The 20754-nt window shown below is 36.1% G+C and overlaps 1 protein-coding gene across 1 annotated transcript; it reads right to left on the bottom strand.

The window, feature by feature from the left end:
• Nucleotides 1-9338: 9338 nt before the first annotated feature.
• On the bottom strand, nt 9339-10187 carry LOC138177772 (olfactory receptor 52Z1P-like). The gene has a single exon (XM_069108978.1). The coding sequence runs from the start codon at nt 10185-10187 to the stop codon at nt 9339-9341; it is 849 nt and encodes a 282-aa protein (XP_068965079.1).
• Between the last annotated feature and the right edge of the window lie 10567 nt (nt 10188-20754).

Here is a 20754-nt window from a genome sequence, read left to right as displayed (position 1 = left end):
ATCTTACTGTCTCCTTTAGCTTGGCAACTGTAATTAAATAAAATAGGTTTGAATACTAATTTTTATCAAAAGTGCTACCTCATGGAAGTGAATATTGAAAACTAAAAATAAATAGATAAATGTTTTTAAAAAGTTCTACCTCAGACTTAATAAATGCTTGATTTATTCTTTCTTGTGGCATGTCCTACTATTTGTGACGAAGAGAGAATTAAGGGATTAGTCTGAATATTGTACCTTTACTTGTCTAGCATTTTGTCCCCCCTTACCTTTGTCTTCTGGGTTCCCTCCATTACCAGATAAAATCGTACCTTCTTCAAGGAGACATTCCTGATTCTCTTTAATGCTAGTGCTTCCATCTGCTGATTATTTCTAATTCATCTTGTATATATCTCATTTATTCATAGTTTTTTGTTTGTTTTACATATCATCTGTCTCTCTTCCTTAGATTGTGAGCTCCTTGAGATCAGGGTCTTTTTTTCCCTTGTTTTTTTTTTTAATTTTGTCTTTAGCAGCCAGATGGCTCACTTGATAGATCACTGGTACTGGAGTCAGGAAGACCAAAATTCACATCCAGTTTCAGACATTTACTAACTGTGTGACTCTGGTCAGGTTATTTATCTCCTCAGTCATAAAATGGGGATGGGATAATAATCACACTTACCTCCTGGGGTTGTTGTGAGAATTAAATAAGAAAAAAAAATTTAAGGTACATATTAGCCATTTAATAAATGCTTGTTTCCTTCCTTTCTATTTAGGCTTAAAACTATACTAAGACTTTGGGGACACTACATTTACAAATACCTCTCAATTCCCCCCACTCTCTCCTCATCCAGTTCTTCCCTTCTACAATCTATACAATTGCAATTCTTCTGATACATCCTCACAGATTAGAAACTCAAGGCCCTTCAGTATTCTGGTTAACTGTTCACCTTCCCAGTTATTATTTTAGTGTAATTTTATTTTTTCAATTATCAAATTACCATTTTCTCTCTTAACTTCCCCTATTGAAAAGAAAAAAAAATAATCCTTGCAATAAATATGCATTGTGAAGCAAAGCAAATTTGCATATTGATCCCATTAAATATATATATATATATAATATATATTATATGAATATATATGTCTTATTCTGAACCCTGAGTCCTTCCTCTCTGTAAGGTGGTGAGTTGCATCCTACATCACTGATTCTCTCAAACCATGGTCCTTGTGTTAAACTTAAGCCTTCAAAGTTTCAAATTTTTTAAAGTCCTTCAAAGTTTTCTAGTTTGTTGTAATAGTACCCTTCTAAATGAGGGCCCAGTTTTGGACGCATGTATAGGTCACCTGCAGTGTGAAGTTGCTTCTGCAGAAAAGGTCATGATGATGAAGGGGCCCAGTTCACTTCAGAGTGTTACAAGGTATTCTATTATTATTCCTTCTCCATTTGTTGCCTGGGTGAAGAGGGCCATTTGACTTGACTGCTAAGTTAGAACTGAGTACATACAAAAAGTCCCAATGAAGAAATTTGCTTTCCTTCTTTCCTTTGGTAAAGGGTCTTGTGAGAGCTCTGAAGTTCAGAACTGAACTCCATGCTCTAAATATAGTCTGAACAGGGCAGAGCAAAGAGGGACCATCACCTCCCTATTCCTGAAAACCATAAGATTATGTTATATGTCTTAGGAGGTTTCCACCCTGTAGCTAAAACTGTCATATAATCTCTTGGACCTTCTTTGAACATCTCCAGCAGTCTCACAAGGTTGCAATAGAAAGACTGCAGAATGAAGTGTCAAAGGACATGAGTTTATATTACAGCTCAACCACTTCCTGACAGTATGACCTTGAGAAAGTCACTCCATTTCTCTGAACCTCATTGTCTTCATCTGTAAAAATGAAAAGGTTAGGGGCGGCCAGGTAACACAGCAAGTAAGAGCACCGGCTCCAGTGTCGGGATGACCTGGGAATCAATCTGGGCTCAGATACTCAGCACCACACCCAGAAATAACTGGCCGTGTAATCTTGAGCAAGTTACTTAACCCTGATTGCTTAAAAAAAATGAAAAGGTTACACTGGATGAAGTTTAAGGACTCTTTGAGCTCTAAACCTATGATCAAATAAAACGCAGACTCAGGGTGATCAGAGGTGATTTGATAAAATTCATACTTGATCAAGAATTCTTTCTACAATTTGTGATCTCCCAGCTTGTGCATAAACACCTCCAGTGATAGGACATGCTGACTCCACAAAGCAGCCGATCACACTGTCAAATAGCTCTAAATGTCAGGAAGTTCCATTTTTGTTATAAGGAAAACATATTTCTCCCTGTATTTTTTTTCCAAAGCAAGAGATGTTTAATTAAACAGCAGAGCGAAATAAATTACAAGAAAGATTTCTTTCCCTTTTCCATATCACAGGAGGTGTAGTCTCCCAGAAATCAACATACTACCAGTGGGAGATGGGACACACAGGGAAAATGTATGACCATAGAGTATGGGTGGCTGGAAAACACACATGGAGGGGCTCACACATATGGCACATACATGGCTCGGGCTCACCCTTCTGACACGTCTGCTTGACCTTCTGCTGGTAGCTTCTGGTGATGCCATCAGTGAAAAGACTTTCACTACTGAGATGGGGTCCTCTGATAATTTGGTCCTTTCTTCAATACTGCTATCTGCTGGCATCTCCATCATGGTGCTCTCTGCCCTCTGCTGCTTTCTAAAGCCTCTTCTCCTATCAGCTCCTATCAATGCTTATAGTTTATAGCCCAGTAACTATTTAACATTTTGTGATTTCAAATACCAGTAAGCTAGTAATAGAAGTCCTTAGGTATTTTTCAGTTTTTCTTTTTATTTTTTTTTATCTACTGTAACTCACTCATGATACAACAGCCCGAGTGATATTCTAAAGTTTCTTTATTTGCTTTTGTTTCTCTGAGTTGATAGTCTCCCTGTAATTTTGACCAGTTCATCCTAGTTCTGCCATTTGTAATAAAAAAGATTAAATCAATTCCTGAATCCTCATGCTAACCCTTCAGCTATCAGAATAGTGTTCATGTATCCCCTCTACCTTCTCTTCTGCAAAGTAAGCATTTCAATTTTCCTCATTATACCATGGAACTGATTGCCCCTCTCCATTTCCATTGCCTTCCTTTGGATCTGCTCGATCATGTGAATATTTTAGGCAAAGCCTTTTTTTTTTCCTTGCTTCTCTGCCTGTCACTTCCTGGGAAGAGGAGAGAGGCAGGATGAACATATAGACATTCTACTTTCTCCTCCTCAATTGTTTCCCCCCAGAAATTTATAATTCAATCAATATAATTAAGGTGGCCATGTATCATATGTGAAAAAGGCAAAATATCAGTTTTACCTGCTATTTTCAGATGCTGGGTTTCCTGTCAGAAGGTACTTCTCTTACCACTGCTCACATCAGCTCCCTGACTCCTAATAAGAGTCATTGAATGCCTGTGGTCCCGGGTACAATGCTCCAGAGGTTCAGCTCCCCCTCTGGCTTTCCTGCTCCTTGCTGCTCCCGCTTTCTTAATGTCTCTCCACTCTACTTAAAACAAAGTCTCTGACTCTTCCACACACCTTTGCTGCCTGACTAAGAACACATTTCTGAAGAGCAATGGTTCTTCCTGTCTTACAGGTAATGTCTTACCTGTGTCATGGATGAAGAGTAAATCAGAAAAGTCAGTCAGGGAAGAAGTTAAAAAGGAATGAATAGGAAAAAGCCAGGGAATATGGTGTTTATACCTGTATGGCTCTCCCTCAGGTCCTCACTTAGTCCTAGAGGATTAATCATTTTCCTTCTCTCTATTCAGAATTAGATCATGAGGACAGAGACCCAGGTCCATACACATTTTTTCTCTTTACCGTATTCCTTACATTTCTATATTGTCAGGTTCCATAAATAAGTATTAACTTAATCACCATAGATTCTCAGATAAAATACCCCTCATCTCAAATAAACACATTCTCATATCCAAGCCACCACAGGAATAATGACACTCACATAACAATTATAATATGAGAGAGCACACTAATATATGACGAAAATATAACCCCACCACCACCATCCAAGAGGACTGTAAGAATAGGAAAAATAGCTTTGGGAGAAATGGAGTCATGTGACAAAACATTTTTCCCCCAAATATATCTAACTTTTTACTCTCTTCTCATTGCCCATTGAAACATGGGTCACAGTCAGTAGGTATATGAAGAACAAGAAAAAGGAAGCAATTAACTAAGATTTATGCAGCATTATAAGATTTACAAAGAGCTGTACATATCTTTTTTTCATTTGGTCAATATCTTTTTTTAAATCTGATCAATTTAATGACCAAACAAGTGTCCAGAGAATTTTTAAACTGTTTTTTAGTTTTCAACATTCACTTCTATAAGATTTTTTAGTTTCAATATTTTTCTCCCTCCCTCCCCTATCCTTTACCCAAGATAGCAAGAAATATGATATAGTCTATACATGTATAATCATCTTAAACATATATATTTACACATGGGTCACACTGTGAAAAAAGAATCTAAACAAAAGGGGAAAAAGAAAGAAAAAGAAAAAAATAAGAAAGAAAGACAAAACAAAACATATGAAAATAGTATGCTCTGATCGGCATTCAGACTTTATAGTTCTTTCTTTGGACCTGGATAACATTCTCCAGCCTGAGTCTGATGGAATTATTTTAGGTCATTGTATTGGTGAGAGGAGCTAAGTCTATCAAAGTTGGTCATCACACAATGTTGTTTTTACTGTGTACAATGTTCTCCTGGTTTTGCTCATTTCACTAAGCATCAATTCATGTAAGTGTTTCCAGGTTTTTCTGAAATTCACCTGAAATCATAGTTTTTTTATAGAACAATAGTATTCCATTACATTAATATACCACAACTTGTTCAGCCATTCCCCAATTGATGGGCACCCTCTGAATTGCCAATTCTTTGCTACCACGGAAAGAGCTGCTATAAATATTTTTTGTATGTGTGGGTCCTTTTCTTCTTTTATGCTCTCTTTGAGATATAGGCCTTGAAATAGTATTGCTGGATCTAAAGGTATGCACAGTTCTTTTAGACTTTGTGCATAGCTTCCACTTGTTCTCCAGAAAGGTTGGATCAGTTCACAACTCCAACAACAGTGCATTAGTGTTCCAATTTTCCCATGTCTTCTTAAACATTTATCATTTTCCTGTTTTGTTATATTAGCCAATCTAATCAGTGTGAGGTGGTACCTCAGAATTGTTTTAAGTTGCTTTTCTCTAATTAGTAGTGATTTAGAGCATTTTTTCGAATTTAATTTCTTCATCTGAAACATGTCTGTTCATATCCTTTAACAATTTATGAGTTGGGCAATGGCTTGCCTTATAAATTTGACTCAGTTCTCTATGTATTTTAGAAATGAGACCTTTATCAGAAAAACTGGCAGTAAAAATTGCTTCCCAGCTTTCTGCTTTCCTGCTAATTTTGGTTAAATTTGTTTTGTTTGTGCACAAACTTTTTAATTTAATGTAATCAAAATTATCCATTTAGCATTTCATAATGTTCTCTGTCTCTTGTTTAGTCATAAACTCCTCCCTTCTCCATTGATCTGACAAGTGAACTATTCCTCACTCTCCTAATTTTCTTATGGTATCACCCTGTATGTCAAAATCATGTACCTATTTGGATCTTATCTTGGTACATGGTATAAGATTTTGGTGTATGCCTAGTTTTTGTCATACTATTTTCCAGTTTTCAAAGTAATTATTTTCTTCAGTGAGTTTTTGGACCGCTTTTCCCATTTGGTCAATTCTGCTTTTTAAGGCATTCTTCTCCTTATTGACTTTTTGGGCATCTTTTGCCATTTGGGTTAGTCTATTTTCTAAGTTGCAATTTTCTTCTGTATTTTTAGGGTCTCCTTTAGAAAGTTGTTGACTCTTTTTTCATGATTTTCTTGCATCACTCTCATTTTTTTCCCAATTTTTCCTCTACTTCTCTTACTTGATTTTCAAAATCCTTTTTGAGTTCTTCCATGACTTGTGACCAATTCATATTTTTCTTTGTGGCTTTTGATGCAGGAGCTTTGACTTTGTTTCCTTCTTCTGGTTGTATGTTTTGATCTTCTTTGCCACCAAAATAAGATTCTATAGTTTGACTTTTTTTTTTACACTTTATGGTCATCTTCCCAGCTAAATACATGACTTTCTAGCTCTTTATCGGGGTAGGACTGGGGCTTCCAGTAAGGGTGGGGTTGGGGTATGGGTGAGTATACTGCCCCAGGCTTCAGGGGTTTTGTATCAGCTACTCAATCGCCCATGTCTGTGGACCCAGAGCTCTGGAAGCAGCCACCACTGCTGTTACCGCCACAGCCACTGCTGTTGTCTCCACCACTACGTCTGCCACCTGGGCCTGGGGACCGACCCCTGCCAGACCTTGCTCCTCTTTCACCAAGGTCCCACAGAGTTTTCCCACTGATCTTCTATGCTATCTTTGGCATTTGTGGATTGAGAAGCCTGGGAGCCACCACAACTTCAGTGATTCAGTACCATAAGGCCAGCTCTGATTTTGCCTTTGCAGCCCCTACCAGACTGCATGCTAACCCCAGCCCAGTGTGATAGAGCCTTCCTGCAAGCCTGCCAGACTGTCTTGGCCTGGAGATTTGCTTCACTCTGTCATTTTGTGAGTCTGCAGCTCTAGAATTTGTTTAGATTCATTTTTTTCTTTTATTTTTTTTTGGAGAGGAAAAGTAGGGCAATTGGGGTTAAGTGACTTACCAAAGGTCACACAGTTTTTGTGTTAAGTGTCTGAGGCTGGATTTGAACTCAGGTGCTCCTTACTTCAGGACTGGTGCTCTATTAACTGTGCCATCTAGCTGCTCCCAAGAGTCATTTTTGGTAGGTATTTGGAGGGGTTTGGGGGAGAGTTCGAGCAAATCCCTGCTCTTACTCCATCTTGACTCCACCTCCCTATTTTCCATTTTTCCCAGCAGTTTTTATCAAATAGTGAGTTCTTATTCCAGAAGGTGGAGTCTCTGGGTTTATCAAAAAGTAGATTGCTATAGTCATTGACTACTGCAGCTTGTGTACCTAATCTATTTATATCTTAGCCAGTAACTAGCAATTTTGATGATTGTCATTTTATAATATAGTTTTAGGTCTCATATACCTACACAACCTTCTTTTGTATTTTTCCATTAATTCCTTTCATGTTCTTGAACTTTTGTTCTTCCAAATAAATTTTATTACGATTTTTTTTCTGGCTCTATAAAATAATTTTTGGTATTGTTATCACACTGAATAAGTAAATTAATTTAGGTAGAATTGTCATTTTTGTTATTTTAGCTCAGCCTACCCATGAGTAACTGATGTTTATTCCAATTATTTAGATCTGAGTTTATTTGTGTGAAATGCCTTTTGTCATATTATCATAGAGTTCCATGTGTCTTGGAAGGTAGATTCTCAAGTATTTTATATTGTCTACAGTTATTTCAAATGGAATTTCTCTTTTTATCTCTTGCTGCTGGGTTTCTTTTAGTAATATCTAGAAATGCCAATGATCTATGTGGTTTTATTTTATATCCTGCAACTTTGTTGAAGCTGTTAATTGATTCATATAGTTTTATAGTTGGTTCTCTAAGTATAATAACATTATATCATATACAAAGAGTGATAGCTTGTTTCCCCATTATCTATTCTGATTCCGACAATTTCTTTTTCTTCTCTTATTTGTACAGCTAACATTATAATACAATATTAAGTAATAGAGGTTATAATGGCCATCCTTGCTTCACCTTTGATTTTATTGAAAAAGCTTCTAGCTTATCCCCATTAGATAAAATGCTTGCTGATGGATACTACTACTTTAGATACTACTAGATAGATAGTAATACTTCATTTTAAGGAAAACTGCATTTATACCTATGCTTTCTAGTGTTTTTTTTTTTAATGGAAATGGGTGCTGTATTTTTTCATAAGCTTTTTCTGCATCTTATGACATAGTCATATGATTTCTATTATTTTTGTTATGGATATGGTCATTATGCTAATAATTTTCCTAATATTGAACCAGCCCTGCATTCCTGGCATAATTCCCACCTGGCCGTATGTATATTGGTGATAACTTGCTGTTATCTCTTTGCAAATATTTTATTTTAATTGTTTCCATCAATATGCATTAGGGAAATTAGTCTATAATTTTCTTTCTCTGTTTTGGTTCTTCCTAGTTTAAGTATCAGAATCACTTTTGTCCCCCAAAAGAATTTTTACTTCTCCTTCTTTGTCTATTTTTACATAGTTCATAAATTACTGGAATTAATTGATGTTTAAAAGTTTGATAGAATACACTTGTAAATCCATCTCACCCTGGAATGTTTTTCTTAGGGAGTTCATTGATGACTTGTTCAATTTGTTTTTCTCAAATGGGGTTATTTAAGTATTTCATTTCCTCTTCCATTAATCTGGGCAATTTATATTTTCATAATTGTCAGGTTTATTGGAAGTTGGGCAAAATAGCTCCTAATTATCATTTCAATTTCCTCTTCATTGGTGGTGAATTCACCCTTTTCTTTTTTGATAATGGTAATTTTCTTTTTAAAAATCAAACCAAAAGTTTATCTGTTGTATTGGTTTTCTCATAAAACCATCTCTTAGTTTTATTTACTGATTCAATGGTTTTCTTACATTTAATTGTGTTAATCTCTCCTTTGAACTTCAGAATGTATAATGGTATTTATTTGGAGATTTTTAAATTGTTCTTTTTTCTAGCTTTTTCAGTCATAAGCCAAATTTTTTTTATTTCCTTTTTCTCTATGTTATTAATGTTATCATGTAGAGATATAAAATTTCCCCTAAGAACTGCTTGGACTGCATCTCGTAAGTTTTGGTATGCTGTCTCATTATTGTCATTCTCTTTGATGAATTTGTTGATTGTTTCTATGATTTGTTATTTGACTCATTCTTTAGGATTAGATAATTTAGTTTACAATTAATTTTTAGCTTATCTTTCCAAAACCTTTTCTTACACATAATTTTTATTGCATCATGATCTGAACAGGATGCATTTAATATTTCCTCCATTCTGCATTTGATTGTGAGGTTTTTATGCCCTAGTATATTGTCAGTTTCTTATGTAGGTACCATATATTGCTCAGGAAAAAAAAATATTTTTCCTTACTATCCCCATTTAATTTTCTATAGAAGTCTACCATATGTAACTTTTCTAAAATATATTTACCTCCTTAACTTCTTTCTTGTGTATTTTGTGGTTAGATTTATCTAGCTCTGAGAGGTGGAGGCTGAGGTCTCCCATTAGCATAGCTTTGGTTTTATTTCTTCTTGCAACTCACTTAACTTCTCTTCTAAATATCTGGATGCCATATCACTTAGAGATATCCATTTTTCTCCTCTCCCCCACTTTGAAAGATCCCTTGATCTGCAAAACCCTGTATTGAAATATATATATATATATATATATCACACAGATGTGGGAGCCACAGGTGTTAAGAGCCTTGAGCCTGGCAGACCAGGAAGGTATGCTGAAGACAGCATGGAGGATTAAAGAATAGGAAATAATGATGAGCCAGACATCCAGACCTGTGGAAACCAGTGCTATGGTCAGGCCATAGATGATGTTGACTTTGATGTTGTCACAGGCCAACCTAGCTATACCCATGTGTTCACAGTAGGAGTGGTGAATGATGTTTTCTCCACAATAAGTAAGCCGGTACACCAGAAAGATGAAAGGGAAGCATATGAGAAAACCCCTAACCACAGCTGCCACTCCAATCTTCCGAATGTCTGAGAGAGTAAGAATGGTGGTATATCTAAGTGGGTAACATATAGCCACATGGCGATCAAACGCCATGGCCAGCAGAATGGCTGATTCTGCTGCAAAGATGCAGTGAATGAAGAACATTTGGATCACACAGCTGCCAAAGGAGATAGTGCCATTGTGGAACCAGATAATGGCCAGCATTTTGGGTGCTGTGGTTGTGGAGAGCAAGACATCTGCCAGTGCCAGCATAGAAAGGAACAAATACATAGGCTCATGGAGGCTGTTCTCAGTTATAATAAGGAAGATTAAGAAGCTGTTGCCAAAGATGGCTGTAAAGTACATCAAAAAAATGGGAACAGAAATCCAGGTATGTGAGTCCTCAAGTCCTGGGATACCAATCAGAATGTACTTGATGTCTTGGAGGATGGTGTCATTTTGTGGAGACGACACCATATTCAACCATCTTCTTTAGATCTTGCCACCACAATGTAAAAAATAAAATAAAACCGATGACTCAACAGTGCTGTGCAGGGTTGGTAGTTGATTGATTCCTTCTTGTTGCATGCCCTAGTACTTGTGAGGAAGAGAGAAACCAAGGTATTAATCTGAATGCTGTCTTCTTTTGTTTTTAATTAAACAATTTTTGTCTTTTTTTAATTTTTAAATATTTGATCTTACCCCAGTTAAACATAAAAAACTTTTTGTTAACATTCTTTTTTTTCATGAAGTTTTGAGTTCCAAATTTTATCACTTCCCTCCCTTCCTGAGATTATAAGAGATCTGATATTGGTTATACATTTGCAATCTTGTAAAACATTTCCAGTTTAGTTGTTTTGTGCAAAATAAAGTCAAAAAGAAAAGTAGCATAAAAAAAGGAAGAGAGAAAGAGGGAAAGAAAGAGGGAAAGAAAGAAAGAAAGAAAGAAAGAAAGAAAGAAAGAAAGAAAGAAAGAAAGAAAGAAAGAAAGAAAGAAAGAAAGAAAGAAAGAAAGAAAGAAAGGAAGAAAGAAAGAAAAAGAAAGAAAGAAAGAAAGAAAGAAGAAAGAAAGAAAGAAGGAAAGAAAGAAAGAAAGAAAGAGAGAGAGAAAGAGAGAAAGAAAGAGAGAGAAAAAGAGAGAGAAAGAAAGAAGGAAAGAAAGAGGGAAAGAAAGAAAGGAAGAAAGGAAGGAAGGAAGGAAGGAAGGAAAAGAGGGAGGGAGGAAGGGAAGGAGGAAGGAAAGGAGGGAGGGAGGAAGGGAGGGAGGAAGTAAAGAGGAAAATGAAAATATGCTTTGGTCTGTATTTAGACACCATCAGTTCTCTCTCCTTTTTTTAAAAATAGATGCTTGTAGGGGCAACTAGGTGGCAATGTGAATAGAACACTGACCCTGGAGTCAGGAGGACCTGAATTGAAATCCAGCCTCAGACACTTGACACACTAGCTGTGTGACCTTGGGCAAGTCATTTAACCCCAATTGCCTTGTCTTCCCCCCTCCAAAAAAAATGGATGCTTGTGGGTATCAAACTAGATATTTAATTATGATTGTAAACTGATACCTTAAAACAGAAGCTATTTAATTGACCAAGTATTATTCTACCTTTTGCCTAATGGTGCCATTCATCTGTCCAAAAACATTTTTTATGACTCCAAAATCGTGAAATCATATAACCTAGAAGGATATCCATGGGCCCCTGAGTCCAAGCTGGATTTTAATAAGAGCCTCACTAGCACAAATGCAACACGTGAACATCCATCCAGTCATTACTTGGAGACTAAAAAAGGGGAATTTATTAAATTCCAAAGTAGTCCTTTTGTACTTTAGCAAAACTCCCATTATTAGAATTTTTTTTGGTTTTATGAAGCCAAAATTTTATTGCAGTCTTACCTCTCCTCTATAATAATTACCTTTACATCTACAAGTGCCAACTCTTCTCTAAGGTCAACATACTTAGTTCCTTCAAACAATATTCACATGTTGTGACCTTGAGACCCTTCACTACCTTGGCTGCCCTGCTCTTTTGAGCTTATCAGAACCCCAGTGCTCCAGATAAGTTCCACACAGAATAAAAAGGGACTTTTGTCTCCTTATTCCTGAAATCTATGCTTGTCTTAATGCAGCTTTAGATTCTGTTGGCTTCCTTGTCCATATTGCATTCTTGACACATTTTTGACCTCCCTACTCTATAGATTCAACATTATCTCATCATCCCCAGCACATTCCCTAAACACTGGGGAAATTCTAGCACTTGCCATAGTTGTACCATGACATTCCATTTCTTGCATATTGTTCTCTATAGCTGGAATTCCTCCCTAACCATATATCTGCTTCTTTATTCCATACCCATTAAAACTCAACCTAGAAACCCCACATATGTGACACCTTCTTACCAGTTGGTGATAACCTTTTCCTTATGGGTTCTCCTAGCACTCTTTTATAGAACCATTCTAATATACTTATAACCTGTTGTTATAGATATCAATACACACATACCTATATGTATGTGTAGTATATGTATATAGAAACATATTTGAATGTATATGTATATATAAAACCATTTGTTGCATATATTCATCTGCATATGTCCTTTATATCCTTCCCCTGCCCTCCCTAATTGCTCCGAATATTCAATTACATAGTAGACTCTATCTGATTTAAACACAATAGTGGTCACAATGTAGGTGTTAAACGTAGAAGAGAAATTTTAAAAATATTCATTAAGTTTAATTGAATCTCACCAGAACAATATTGATGACTCTAATGCAAAGGAGCAAAAAATCATATATTCATATATATATGTGTGTGTGTGTGTATGTGTGTATGTATATATATATACACACATAAATATACAGATGTGCATGTGTATGTGCATGTATATGTATATGTCCCAGGGGACATGTACACACCCACACATATATGTATAACACAGGGACCTCTGTATAGGAGAATTTAATAGTGCATACAGAAAAGAAAAATAGGTAATATAAAGAAATAATATTGGGAAACACAATCTCTGATCTAAATTAATCTTGCACTTCCACATAGGGTGTTTGAGGCTTAAGAACATAAACTAATTAAAATCAGGTATAAGAATGATTCTTTATGTAGTAATTATAAGGAGATTAGTGAAAATTAGTGAGAATATGATTAGAAATTCCCTAGCCCAGGAGGTGACTATAGACAGCCATACTGTCCTCTTTTTCTAGCAAACTCCCGGCAAATACTTAAAACTCTTCCCATGACACTTTGCAGCAAAGTCAGGAATGTTTGTGAACTGAGGGATGGAAAGGAGGCCACACAAAGAAGAGATATAAGACATTATCCACTCATCCTTTGGAGATGTGGGAGATTCATAGGTGTGAAACATGGTCAATATTTGTAGGGATGGGTTTTATTTTTGATGTTTTTATTGGTCTTCTACTTAAAAAAAACTGTATGAAGTGTGTCTCTGGGATGAAGGTAGGGGAGATAATAAAAGGAAATTTAGATAATGTAAAAAAAAAGTATTGTAAAATTTTATTTTAAAAATGTTGAGCTGAGCTAGATGAATGAGTCTTGTTCTTTTGGAAGTCAACATATCTGGAGGGTATTTTCAAGTCATTAAGGAGTGTTAAGAAAATCACACAAAATCAACCCAGATCCAATTAGAAGATTAATTTCAATTTATAAATTCTCTCAAAGTTCAAGAAAAGCCACTCTAAGAAGCGAATTAGTACACCATTCTTATGTCATTACTAGAATTATAGAATTTTAAAGTGATGTAGAAATGCTGGATGGGAATCAGAGGATATGAGTTTGCATCCCAGATCTGCCTCTTCCTACCTGTCTGACTTTAGGAAAGATGCTTAATCTTTTGGGTGCTGGTTTCTTCATCTGTAAAATGAGGCACGTGTATTACATGAATTCAAAGTGCTCTTTGATCTCTAAAGCTATTATTTACTAAACTGGATACACTGAAGGTCATTAAAGATGATTCAATACAATCAATAATTGATTAGGAATCCTCTCTACAAAGTCCCCAAATTGTGATCTTCCTGCCTGTGCTTAAATACCTCCAGCTATTTGAATGAAGTTCTCTTGTCTCCCCTATGCCTTCTTTTCTGCAAGTAAAACATTCCAATTTTCCTCAATCACACCTCATCATGCAACTGATTCCCCTTCTCCATTTCTGTTGCCCTCTTCTGGATCTGCTTGTAAGAAATGAATATTTCTCTCACATTTAATAACTAGTTATTGTTTTACAAACAAGTTTTTTTTTTCTCCTCTTTTCTATTTCCTCATCCGGAAACCAAGCAGTATGGGAAATCTCTCTGAAAGATTTACCCAGGCGAAGATCTAATCAGACAGTAAAAGAAATTCCAATGTGGGCAAATGGGTGTATTCCTGCTCATTTTGTTTGCTCTGACAAGCCTGGGGAAAGGTTGATTATCCCTATTACCAAGAATATGGAACTTTATTATATCTCTTTAACCATGATTTGAGTGACCTAAGTCAGGTACCCCAAGACCTTCATTTTAATATGGTCCTCACTTCTTGTGTTAACCAATATGAGTTGATTGCCAACCCTTATAGACATCTCTTCTTTGAAAGGCATATAAACTGTGATCCCACTACATTAGGGGTCTTTTGGTTTAAGAGAGATAGCCCAATGACCATCTTTTTATTAATAACCTACTGGTCTTAAAGGATTAAATTACCAAAAAATGATGCCTCTCAAACCTTTTTAATCATTACATGCTCGAATTTGTCAATGTTCTTACACAAAGTTTTATTTTTTTTTCCCTCGCCCCTGTGCCCAGCACCTCCGTGGAAGACAAGTGAGGCAGAGTGAACATAGACTTGCTGCCTTTTTGTCCTCACTTGTTTTGATGGGATGTACAAACAGATCTGGGCTAAATGGATCCATGAAACATATGGTATCAAAGCAGAAAATCAGTTATCCATGCTATTTTCAGGTGTTGTGCTTCTTATAAGAAGGCACCTGAGTCACTACCCCTCACATCAGCTCCTCCCTTCCTAATAAGAGTCCCTGAATGCCTGAAAATACAGCCATAGATATTCTGAAGACTGAGCTCTTCCTCTGGCTTTCCTGTTCATTGCTTCTACCCTTCTCTCCCTATTTCTCTTCACTCTACCTGAAACAAATCTATGACCCCTTCCCATACCTTTGCTGCCTGACTAAGAATGCTTCCATAAAGAGCACTGGTCTGCCTTACCTGTGCCATGGATGAAGAGAGAGGCAGAGAGGTCAATCAGGGAAGGAGTCAATTTTTGTCAATGTTCAGAATCCAATTTTTTACAACACCTATCTGGTTCTCCCTCAAGGCCTCATTCACCCCCAAGGGATGAGCTATATTTTATCTCCCTCTTAAAATTCGATCATGAAGGCCAAATCCCATGGGTTCAAATCCATAAACATTTTCTATTTATTCTTTATATTTCTACATCTTCTGGTTCCGCTGATAAATATTAACTTAATGACTGTAGATTCCCATATTAAATACTCCTGCTCACAAATAATAATATTCCTATACAGACCACTACGTTAACAACAAAAAAAAACAAACTCATGCAGCTGTGATAAGTGTGAACATACACTGACATAAGATGAAAAGATAACCACCACCCCCCATCCACTAAGACTAGAAGCATGGTTTAATGAGGGATGGTGGGGAGGGTGATATGTTGCAAAATAATTTTCAAATTTATATGCCTAATTTTTAATCCCTTGTCCTTTGTCAAATGAATCATGAGCCATTGTCATTACACAGACCAAGACTTTCCATTCTCTGACATCCTGTTCTTTGCCTACACTTTTAGGAGCATATCTCCCTGGGAGACATAGAGAATTAGTGAAAAAAAAAATCAAAGATGGTGAAAAATTCCTATGAAAGGATCACATTATTTGACTTCTCCTGATTATGTAAAAGCCTCAAATATAATATCATCATTTAGTTTTTTCTCACCATAGATTCTTAAATATTTTTTAAAAATTCATCCACTTAGCTGTTTCCAAAAATCATAAGCAACATGGAAACATATTAAAATATGTTATTATGTTATATAACATCCATAATCTTGGAGGAAGAAAGAGCTAGGTTAGAGTCTGAGCACCAAGAATACGTGTAATACTAGAAAAATCACTTAGGTGCTCTGAGCCTCATTTCTAAATTAAAGTTTATGTTTGAGCAACCTATTTCATAAGATAACTGTGAAGAAATGTCATCTTTAAATTTTTGTAGAATATGAGTTATCATTTTGAGGCTAATCAGTGACCTCTGTTGCCATATTGTCTATGAAATCTTCCCTGATGTTCCCAGCTGACAATAATCTCTTGTTCTTACATTCTTTCTTTTTACTTAATTTCTAATTTTGTATAATCAACCCATTCTAACAAGTCTTATAGGTGTTTAAGGTTGTACTTTTAAAGGACTCATCATTTGCCTGGTCATGTCTATGTCTGAGAAAAGCAAAATTGTGCAGAGCAAATTAGAAAGTCTTAAGGACATACCATGGGAGCACTAGTTGAAGGAATTGAGAATATTTTACTTGTTGACGGCATGGTTTATGGAATTCATGACTTCCAATGGCTGATTGATTATCAGATGGAGGAAGGATGATGATTTTTTTTTGTTAGACTCTAAGGGTATTGACATCATCACTGGATGAAAGTTGTAGAATAAGTTACAGTATAAATGAAATCAATCGAAAATTAAACAACTTAACACTAAGAACTGTCTAAAAGAAGAACACATTTCCTTCATAGATAGGAGAGTCCACTTGGGATTTTCAAAGGATAACTGGCTGTCTATTTGATGAACATGATGTACAGGGAATTCTTGGCTAGGTTTCAGTTGTGTTATGGGGCTTCCCTTAAAATCTTTGATTCTGCAGTTTCAATAGACTTGAGGGACTAAATGTAATATAATGAAAATTAATATAGAAAAATGAAATGTCCTATGCTTTGACCTAACAAATCCCAGAAAGAGGATGTTGTAGGATTGCCTATACACCAGGTTGTGTAGAAAATATCTGGATATTTTTGTTAATAGAAAGCTCAATAAGAGAAAAGAAGTCCCCTTAACTAGCTCAATCAGGCAGCACTCTTAAGATCACAGGCTCTGAAAAAGGGCACTAATAAAGGGGCACAATCTTTCCTGACTGGATGTCAGAAGAAATATTTTTATTCATTTAGACATCATATTTTAACAATCACATTGACTAGCTTTCAACAACTCCCAGATCCTCCATGCCCACAAAACCCACATTTTCAAGATGAGTATTCTCACAGATTGTATCTTTCTGAGCTGTTCATCACCTCTAAATTTCAGGAATTATAATTGCAGGGGACCAAAAGGACAATGCAAAGATGTAAGGTTGGTGACATAAGGTATTTTTAGCATATCAACAGAAAGGTAAATTACATCATCATGATTTGTACGATTGGAAGAGGAGGTCAAATTCATTTAGGGTAAGAGATAATAGAGGAACAGCCTCAGTATTCACCAGTATCTTTAATAAGGTATAAAGAAAACATGTAATGTGATGGGTTTCATGGAATCTGACTTGATGGAACTTTAAAACTCATCTAGTATAGGCCATACTTGATTGAGAATTTACAGCATATTCAACAGTACTTATCTGTCATTTTTTGAAGTACATAATTTCTGTAATAAATGCTTATTTGTTGACTGACTACCTACCTGAAAGACAACCCACTGTCTCCAAGGGCATGAAATTCCAATCAAATCTTCAATTTGTTTAGAATGATTTCCCTCATAACTGTTATTCCTTCATATGATTGTCTGGATTCAGGTGCTAATAACCTAATTTCTGAGTTTCCTTCTACTTAAAACTATATATTCACTTTTCATCTCCCTCACTACTTCACCTCCTCATGACAGAACCACTCCTCCAATTTTCCTACACTTCTTTCGATATGACTTAATAGAGAATTCCTCCATGAATTACGAGAGAAATATACCCGAGAGAGAGAGAGAGAGAGAGAGAGAGAGAGAGAGAGAGAGAGAGAGAAACTGAGATCTAATGTGGCTTTTCAGTATAATATATATATATATATTAAGAATATCAGAAAAACATTATGTCTTAACAGCTATTGATCACTGAGCTAGTACCTGTGACTATAGTCACATGTCTTAAACAGATCCTGGAATGGCCTTGATACACAGAAGTGTCTACAAAATACCAACCCACAGATATAACCCACTAACATACCTAAACATACCCTTTTATGCACAAAGACTTGGACCATATGGAGAACCATAGAGTAGATTTTTTTGAGGGGGAAGGCAAGGCAATTGGGGTTAAATGATTTGCCCAAGGTCATATAGCTAGTAAGTGTGTTAAGTGTCTGAGGTCAAATTTGAACTCAAGTCCTCCTGACACCAGGGCTGGTGCTCTATTCACTGCACCACCTAGCTGCCCTGAGAGTAGATCCTCTAAAGAACTATGGAAGAGCAAGGCCACTCAATCAAAAACAAAATCAAAATCTAAAGAGGTTTTTAGAAAGAATTGTGTTAAGTTGTGCAGTGAGGGGGAGAGACAGAAAAAATATGCATAGTTGAGATCCTCTTCAGCCTTTGTGAATTTAACATTATATAGAGTTCAAACAATTGTGCAAGGCCAAGAAGCTGAATGGGCTACGTATGAGCAGTTTTCCAAAAAGTTTCCAAAAGTTTTCCAAAAAGTTTTCCAGATAAAGCATGTAGGTTGCATGATATGTATATCCACAGGTAAGTCTAAGTATTTAGTGAAACTTGCTCATGTTCAGGAAATTTTAAGTTGTGTCCATCTCTTTGTGACCCCAGTTATGGCTTTCTTGGCAAAGATACAAGGGTAGTTTACTATTTCCTCTTCTAGCTTATTTTTCAGATAAAGAAATTGAGGCAATCAGGTTCAAGTGATTTGACCAGGGTCACCAAGCTAGTAAATATTTGAGGTCAAACTTGAACTCAGGTCTCCCTGATTCCAGATCCAGCCCTCTAATTTCTGTGCCACCTAGCTGCCCAGATGACACCATACATAACCATATTAAAAATAGAATAGCTAAACTCTGAGTCCCCTTTCTGCACTGGGATTATGTGATTCAGTCATTCTATTCAGTACAACCTAAAACTCTAACAGAGGCACATGAATAATACCTTTAAAACTTGCACTACTTGTTTAAGTTAAGGTCAAGTTAAGTAAGTTTTCTTTTCTTTATTCCACCTCCCATAAACTGCTCACTCATCTCCCAAAAACAACTCCTTTGTTTCCATCTGTTTTGGGATTGTCCATATTGCCTCTTTCTCTGTCCCACATTTTTCATTATCTATTTTCTCTGCTTTCAGTCATATCCTTTTTCACACTTTTATTTCTTTGCAATTGTCAAACATTTACTTTATCCTCCTCATCCACAAAATATCACTGACAAGCAGAGAAACAAATACCAAAACTTTTGTGGAAAAAAAAACATGCATAGTTGGGCAAAGCAATTTCTTACAGTGGTCTTGTTTTTAAAATATGTATTTTTTTACACTTGTCACTATAGATGCTGTCTTGGACTTAACACATCTGTCCCAGCACTGGTTTCTCCTTACAATAGTAACATTTCCCAAAATCACATTTTCATACTTAGGTAAACACCTTCAATCTAATACATATAAAATAGGTGCTGCATTTTAATAGATACACTTGTCAAAGAAAGAAAAAATAAGTAGGTTGTCTTTCATGGGGCACATAAAAGAAAGAAGAGAGGACTTTGTCCTTGGGAATGTAAAAATCACTCCACCAGACAAAAAATGAAAATGTTCAATAGCTTAAGAGATTTTACTAAGAATTATATTAGGGAATTTAAATGGATACATTGAAAGCTAATCCTATCTACTGCTGCAGAATGGGAGCAAAACTGAGTTAAATTTGGAAGGCTCCAATACAGAGGACAATATTATGCCAGGTTTTGAACGAGAGGAGTGATGTGGTTTGACATAATGGAGGAACGAAATGCATACTTTGTTCCCTTACAGGCATGTCCCTACCCCATGCAGGGGAGAAAACCCTAAGCAATGATAAGAGTAATTGGACAAGGGGAGAGAAAGCCAGGTATATTCACATTTCTTTTGTCCTTCCTTCCTTCCTTCCTTCCTTCCTTCCTTCCTTCCTTCCTTCCTTCCTTCCTCCCTTCCTTCCTTCCTTTCTTTTTTTCATCAAGTGAGGACTTGCTCTCTTCTCTGTACAAGAGGCAAAATCAGAATTTATTTACATCCAAGAGCTTTATCTCATGGAATTTCCTTGTGTGTCTGGTGGAGACCTTAGACTCATAAGCAGAGAAATGTGCCAGTGTGACTTCACTGGACCCTCTAAGGGTGAATGGTTCTGAGATCTCTCAGCATAGAGGATGATTAGGATATTCTAGCCATCATTAGATGACATTAACCTTATGACTTATAATCATGCTATAATGAATGTCTGACAAAACTAGTGACGGAATAAGAACAGGGGTAGATGATGCACATTTCTTTGGTTTTCAACTAGAGTAACCATTTCAAGAACTTAGGGTACTTTGAGATTCAATTATATTATACTTGTTGTTATATAAACGTTTTTGGGTGTATGCTAATATACCTGAGGCTATGTCAAGTTGCATTTATTGTCCCATTTCTTTAAAAGTCATCCATAAGGGTTATTTGGTGGTCATGAAACATTGCTGACAATTGGTGTCCGAGAATCCTTAAAATATTTCTGCAGTCAGTTGTGCTTGTGGTCATTCCATTCCAGACAACCTCTGATTCTACTGTTGCGCTTTTCCTCAGAGGACTAAACTCAGCAGTATTGCATCTCTTAGCAGCTACTCTCTGATAGGAGATTTGGTAAATCAACGATCCTGTACATTCTCTCTGGGAATTCAGTATTCTAGTTGTCCCATACACATTAATGGAAAAGCGAAATGATCTTGATAATTTCTTTACTTCTATTACTACTACTATTACTACAAATATCAAAATTAAAAAAAAATATCTTATTTTCACACAACACTGGAATGAA

This window comes from Petaurus breviceps, unplaced genomic scaffold (assembly GCF_028583685.1).
Source record: "Petaurus breviceps papuanus isolate PSGF00001 unplaced genomic scaffold, PetGlider_PUasm1.0 90444, whole genome shotgun sequence".
In the NCBI taxonomy this organism is placed as follows: Eukaryota; Metazoa; Chordata; class Mammalia; order Diprotodontia; family Petauridae; genus Petaurus; species Petaurus breviceps.
The sequence above is the reverse complement of the archived record's forward strand: the minus strand, read 5'-3'. Positions and strand labels throughout refer to the sequence as shown.

What these genes read in the sequence shown, in the direction of transcription:
- LOC138177772 (XM_069108978.1), bottom strand. Translation starts at nt 10,187, where the DNA reads ATGGTGTCGTCTCCACAAAATGACACCATCCTCCAAGACATCAAGTAC.